The sequence below is a fragment of the Moschus berezovskii genome, chromosome 22 (genome assembly GCF_049115385.1).
Source record: "Moschus berezovskii isolate FMDL1 chromosome 22, NW_MosBer_1.0, whole genome shotgun sequence".
NCBI lineage: Eukaryota > Metazoa > Chordata > Mammalia > Artiodactyla > Moschidae > Moschus > Moschus berezovskii.
Genome location: NC_142481.1, coordinates 8,794,127 through 8,800,308, shown reverse-complemented (window position 1 = coordinate 8,800,308; position 6,182 = coordinate 8,794,127). Strand labels below are relative to the sequence as shown.

The window sequence follows — 6,182 nt, the reverse complement described above, 5'->3', positions numbered from 1 at the left end:
CCAAGCATTTGTCCCTTCTCCAAATCCCAGACCTCATCTCCCGTGCCCCAGTGTCTGGGACACTGTTAAAACGTGCTTTCTCTATGCCAGGCGCTCCTCTAAGCACTGCTCCTTGAGGTATTTACTATTATTATTCCTATTTTGCCGACCAATAAACTGAGGCATAGAGAGATTACTAACCTGACCAAAATCACAGATAATGAATAAAGTCTGTGTCATAGTGATAACAGCTTCTGGGTTAGGAGTACCCACCTAGTCACTGAACTGCCCCTCCCTCACCCCCTCAGGGAGCCCAAATAACCAACTACTCTCCCTCCCTCTCGCTGTGGCTCCCTCAGATACCCAGCCATCCCATCATCCAGTTCCTTCCCCTTGTGGAGACCAAGATTTCAGTCCTCCAGCTCTTAATTCCACATCAGGACCCCAGACACCTGGTTCCCTGTCCCTCGCTTTTCACCAAGCACCCAACCCTCCATAGAGACCCAGGTACACAGTGGTGATCACTCCCTACACTTATTCAATAATCTAAGAATAAATAATAATGATAACAATAATGGTTATTAATAACATTAAGTCCCTGGTACTGCACTTCTGTTTAAAACCCTCCAATGGTTTCCCACTACCCTTAGAATAAAATCCAAACTCCTCCTCTAGGCTTCAAGGGCTCTCTTTGAATTCCCTTCCTACCACTCCCTCTAGTTCCCTATATTCTGGCCACACTGGCCCTTCTGTCTGCTCCCCAAACAACTTGAACTTGTTCTCAAATCCTGTGTACTTCCTCTCCCTCCAGCATTCAAATGACTCCTGTCTTCAAGTCTCATCTCAGAATGAGGTTTCTCCTCAGAGAAACCTTGCCGGATCACCCTTTTAAAGTTGCCTCCCATCATTAGCAGTGTCACTGTATTTAATTTCCTTCAAAGCCCTGCTGCTGCTGCTGCTAAGTCGCTTCACTCGTGTCCGACTCTGTGCGACCCCATAGACGGAAGCCCACCAGGCTCCCCCGTCCCTGGGATTCTCCAGGCAAGAACATTGGAGTGGGTTGCCATTTCCTTCTCCAATGCATGAAAGTGAAGTCGCTCAGTCGTGTCAGACTCTTAGCGACCTCATGGATTGCAGCCTACCAGGCTTCTCCATCCATGGGATTTTCCAGGCAAGAGTACTGGAGAGGGGTGCCATTGCCTTCTCCTTCAAAGCCCTACCACTACCTAAAGTCTATCTTCGGTACTGATGTGTTTATTCTCTCTCTTGCTCACTAGAAGGTAAACTCCGTAAGAACAGCAGGGCTCGCATCTGTTTTTTTCATTAACTCCTGGTTCATAACAGATGTTCAACAAATGTTTGATGAGGAAAAGAAAAAATGTGTTCGGTGTGTGAGTGTACTGGTATTACCTTGTTTGTCAAGAATAAGTATCAGAATTGTTACCATTGCCATTAGGATATTGTTGGTAGTGTAAGTAATATTGTACCCACCTCTCGATAAGGAAACTGAGGTTCAGAGAGTTGAAATAATTGGTTAAGGTCCCCCAAGCAGGAAACAGTAGCCCTGGGTTCTTAACTTCTACCTCCTGCCCCCTTCCGGAGTTCCACAGTTCCCCATTTCCCATCCCAATTCCCAACAGCGTGCCAACCCCACAAGTCCTCAGCTCACTCCCCCGCTGCATGAATCTGGTCTCCCTGCCCAGACACCCATCCCCTTGAGGATCCAGTCCTGAGCTCCATCAGGGAAAGCAGATGTCGGTTCCCGGGACAAGTCCGGGAGCAGAGGCCTGAGAATCAGATCCTCCCACCTGTGATGTCTGTCCCACCTGAGGGCCCCAGCTCTGTTTCCTTCCCTCCAAGCATATGTCATCTCCACCACAGGAAGGGGAGCCCCAGAAGATGCCTGTCGGGGCAGTGGGTGGGGGCCCAGAAAAGGAGTGCCTGGTCCCTCCCTCTGGCTGCCGACCTCAGCTGGGCGCGGTGAGGGTGGGTATAAAAGGGTCAGTATATATTGAGAGGACCAGAGAAAGAGAAACCAGGAGAATGAGGAGAGAGGGAGGAGGATCGAGGTACAGACGGTGAGGATAGGAGAGAGAGACAAGAGGCAGAAGGCGAGAAAAAGAGAGGGAAAGAGGGTTCTGGAATTGGAGGGGAGAAAGAGAGAGAGAGCCAGAGAGAGGGAGGGAGGGAGAAAGGCAGTGAGAGGCGGGGGCCTCCAGAGGGTGGAAGGAGGGAAGAGAAGGGCGGGGCACAGAGGCCCGATCGAGGGACCGGACTCAGCTCTGACTTCTGCTGCTGCTCTCGGTAAGTTTTCAATCCGTTATTCAGCCTGAGATTTCTTTCTTTACTTGGGTGTGCAGCAGTTTGGAAAGGAGACCCCCACCCCCACCCCGACCCCGCCAGCTTGGGAGAAGCTTGGAGATCCTTGTAATTTAAGAAGTGAACTCTTAGCACTTGGGGTGGAGACTTGGAAAGGGGTGGGGTCCGACGGATTTTAGGGTTCCCAGCAGAGTCTCCCCTCACACACCCAAAAACTTCCTGCAGTTTTACTCTATGGCTGTCCACTCCCCCAGGAAGACCCTGAGGTCAGGGCTTCTCGTGAGAACAACCGAAGTCTGGAGACACTCCAGCCACCACCCGCCACCCGCCGCCCTTTCTGGACACTGAAGGCTCATGAGGGCTGGCTCCTTCTTCTTGGGCCCTCTCCCACACGCAACCTGGATCTAGTCCGTTTTCCCTACAAGGTGTCCAGTGGACACTAGTCTGGTGGCAGGGCCGGGTGGGGTGGGGACATTGTGGGCACAGACAGGGGCTGGGGTTTCCCTGGTGCTTGGAGGCATGTGGTGGGGGGGGTGAGATGAGTCACCGACCGGATGACTCACTGGGTCCCCCTTCCTCCCTCCACCCCAAGAGAGGAGTGCAGTGAGTCAAGACTGTCCATCTCTGGGGGCAGCCCCCTGCTTCTGATCTATCTGGACAGGCAGCAATAGGAATTTTTCACATGCCTGCCCATATGTCCCCAGGGACAGGGCTTTCGGAGAAGGGAGCCAGATTGCTAGTCCTACTCATTCCTGGACCCAAGTCTATCACTTGCCCCCTCCAGGCCCTGGGAAATTCACGAGTCCGGGCACCCAGCTCCCTCCTCCTTCATAACCAGGCATCTAGCCCCCAGCCTCCTCCTCCCTCAGACCAGAAGTTTGGGGCTCCTAGCCCCCTTTTCCATTAGACATGGGAGTCTGGACTCGGCCCCTTTCCTCACCAGAATTCAGGCATCTCACCTGCCCCTGTGCCAACAAGCTCTTGAAGTGACCGTCGTCTCCTGACGTCCCGCCCCAGGCTTCCAAAATAGTCATGTCACTCCTCCTGCTGGTGGTGTCTGCCGTTCACATCCTCATTCTCATCCTGCTTTTCGTGGCCACTTTGGACAAGGTAAGCCAACTTGGAGGACGGAGGCCTCCTGTCACTCTGGTCCCACCCCCTCGCCCTAGCACTCCCTCATGAGCTCTGCCTTCACCCTACCCTTTCCTGTGACGAGCCCCCACCCCACACTTTCCTATTAAATCCATGCTTTCCCACGGCACCTTGCCCTTTTCCCAATGCTTCCTAGTCTCCTTGACTTTGCCCTTGTTCCTTTGCCCATCCCAGTCCTGGTGGACCCTCCCGGGCAAGGAGTCCCTGAATCTCTGGTATGACTGCACATGGAACAGTGACAACAAAACGTGGGCCTGCAGTAATGTCAGCGAGAATGGTGAGGTGTGAGGGGCACTGGAGATGGGTCTGCAGGAGGGAGGGGTAACCCCAAGTCTCCTCCCGGGACCAAGGACTGGGAATCCCCCAAGGTTTGAGTGGGCGGGTTATGGGTCCCCATGCTGAGTGACTGAGGCTGACGTATGATGACCCACCTGTCTGGATGGTAGGGGGAAGTATGCTAGGGTTCTAGAGTGAAGTGAAGTGAAAGTTGCTCAGTCGTGTCCAACTCTCTGCGACCCCATGGACTATAGTCCGTGGAATTCTCCAGGCCATAATAGTGGAGTGGGTAGCCTTTCCCTTCTCCAGGGGATGTTCCCAACGCAGGGATTGAACCCAGGTCTCCTGTACTGCAGGCAGATTATTTACCTGCTGAGGTTTAAAACCCTGCTCCCTATGATTTAGAAGTGGAGGCCACATGCTATAGGTTTAAGGAATGGAGGGAAAACTTCCAAGATTCTGAGAAGACAGGATTATGTTCCCAAAGTCCTAAAGAGGCAGGACAGGTGTTCTGAATGGATGGCTGGGACCACAGCTGGAATTTGGCTATCCAAATTTCAATGGGGTGGACCACATTGAGATTCTAAAGAGGTGAGACTGAATCCTTGTAACGTTCAAAAGAAGTGGGGTCAGATGAATCTGAGTTCTAAAGGGGCAGAGCTGCATCCGCTGAAATTTCTAAGTCAAGGAAGATGAAAGATTAAATGCTTTTTCCCTAAGAGCTAAGGAAGAATTTCTGCTCTCACAATTTGATATACCACGTCATACTGGAGGTAGCCAATGCAACAAGGCAAGAAAAAGAAATAAAAGGCATAAAGATGGGAAAAGAAGTAAAACTGTCTCGATTCCCCGTGAACATGTTTATAAAGAAAATCCTAAAGAATCTGCAAACAGCTTCTAGAATTCCTAAGGGAATTTAGGAACGTTGCAGGGATCAAAGTTGATACACGTGATAACTACTGAGTGTCTGAGGTTGAATGGCTCTAAATGGAAGAACGGTGGGAGCAATGATGAGCAAGCAGGTGGAGCTGCAACTCCGGACCTGCTGTAACTTCCACCTCTGTCTCCTTATTGCAGGCTGGCTGAAGGCAGTACAAGCCCTCATGGTGCTCTCCCTCATCCTCTGCTGTCTGTCCTTCATCCTGTTCATGTTCCAGCTCTACACTATGCGGCGAGGAGGGCTATTCTATGCCACTGGCCTCTGCCAGCTTTGCACCAGTGAGCACGGTTCCCCAGGGAACTGAAAGGAAGGGAGGAGCCCTGTGAAGATGGGGGTGGGGGGTGGGAAATGGTCACCTAATGAAAGAAAACAATTCTCAACAACACAAAGACCACCTGAGGTTCTGCCTTTGGCGACCTCTCTGCCCCAGGGACTTAAGGAACTTGTAGTTTTCAGTGTCTCGGTGGTGGTTTGTGGTGTGGGTCTCTGAGCCAGGGCTGGGGAAGGGGTTGTGGACGAATAATCTAGATCCCAGGAACGGAGGGGGGCTAGCAGGGGTAGGTAGCTAATTAATAACACCAGGCTGCTGCTGCTAAGTCACTTCAGTCGTGTCTGACTCTGTGAGACCCCATGGACTGCAGCCTACCAGGCTCCTCCATCCATGGGATTTTCCAGGCAAGAGTACTGGAGTGGGGCGCCATTGCCTTCTCCGAATAACACCAGGAGAGAACTCTAAATCATAATAGTAGTGGTCTTATAATGTCAACCAGTTGCTATTTCTTGTGGACCGACCTTGTATCAGATACTTCAGGGATTTTTATGTGCTTTTCATTTTTATTTTTTTTTTTACTTCAGGTGCAAACAGCAAAGTTAATCATAGTTATCAGTTTGGGGGATCATTACATTTCTAGGTTCCCTCTTGTTCTATTAATTTACTACCTGTGTGCTTGGCTTGTGTAAAGTCCCTCAAAAATATTCCTTGAACGGATGGATGGGTGAGTAGGTATTATCGTCCCATGTAATGGATGAATAACGGAGGTCCAAAAAGATCAACTAAATTGCCCAAGTCCAGTCTGCAGCAGCCCCCAAGGCGTGGCGCTAGAGTGAACTACAACTCCCAGTAGGCTGTGGTGCTGCTCACTCGCCTTCAGGCTGTTTCTCTGCCCCGTGGGTTGTTGGGAAGTGCAGTACCATTATGCGGGTCCAGCGTGACGCGTGGTTCCCGTCTCCCCGCAGGCGTGGCGGTGTTTACCGGGGCGCTGATCTACGCCATTCATGCCGAAGAGATCCTGGCGGAGCGCCCGCCGGGGGGCAGCTTTGGTTACTGCTTCGCCCTGGCCTGGGTGGCCTTCCCCCTCGCCCTGGCCAGCGGCATCATCTACATCCACTTGCGGAAGCGGGAGTGAGGGCTGCGCCACCCCTTGTTTCCCCAGCCGACTCCCGGCCCCTCCATCTCACCCCCAAGTCCCCACCCCGCCTCCTTTTCTAAACAGAAAATAAAACTGTTTAACTGCTG

The 6,182-nt window shown here is 51.8% G+C and overlaps 1 protein-coding gene across 2 annotated transcripts; it reads left to right on the top strand.

Annotated features, from left to right (window-relative positions):
• The first annotated feature begins 1,959 nt into the window (after positions 1-1,959).
• On the top strand, positions 1,960-6,181 carry EMP3 (epithelial membrane protein 3 (MAM blood group)). 2 transcript variants are annotated; one of them, XM_055411720.2, is made up of 5 exons: positions 1,960-2,283; positions 3,316-3,408; positions 3,625-3,727; positions 4,804-4,944; positions 5,903-6,181. In XM_055411720.2, the coding sequence occupies exons 2-5, from the start codon at positions 3,331-3,333 to the stop codon at positions 6,070-6,072; spliced, it is 492 nt and encodes a 163-aa protein (XP_055267695.1). In that variant the 5' UTR covers positions 1,960-2,283; positions 3,316-3,330; the 3' UTR covers positions 6,073-6,181. The 2 variants fall into 2 exon arrangements, with proteins under 2 accessions (XP_055267695.1, XP_055267694.1); XM_055411719.2 differs by having other exon boundaries at positions 1,978-2,283; positions 3,242-3,408.
• Position 6,182: the final 1 nt, after the last annotated feature.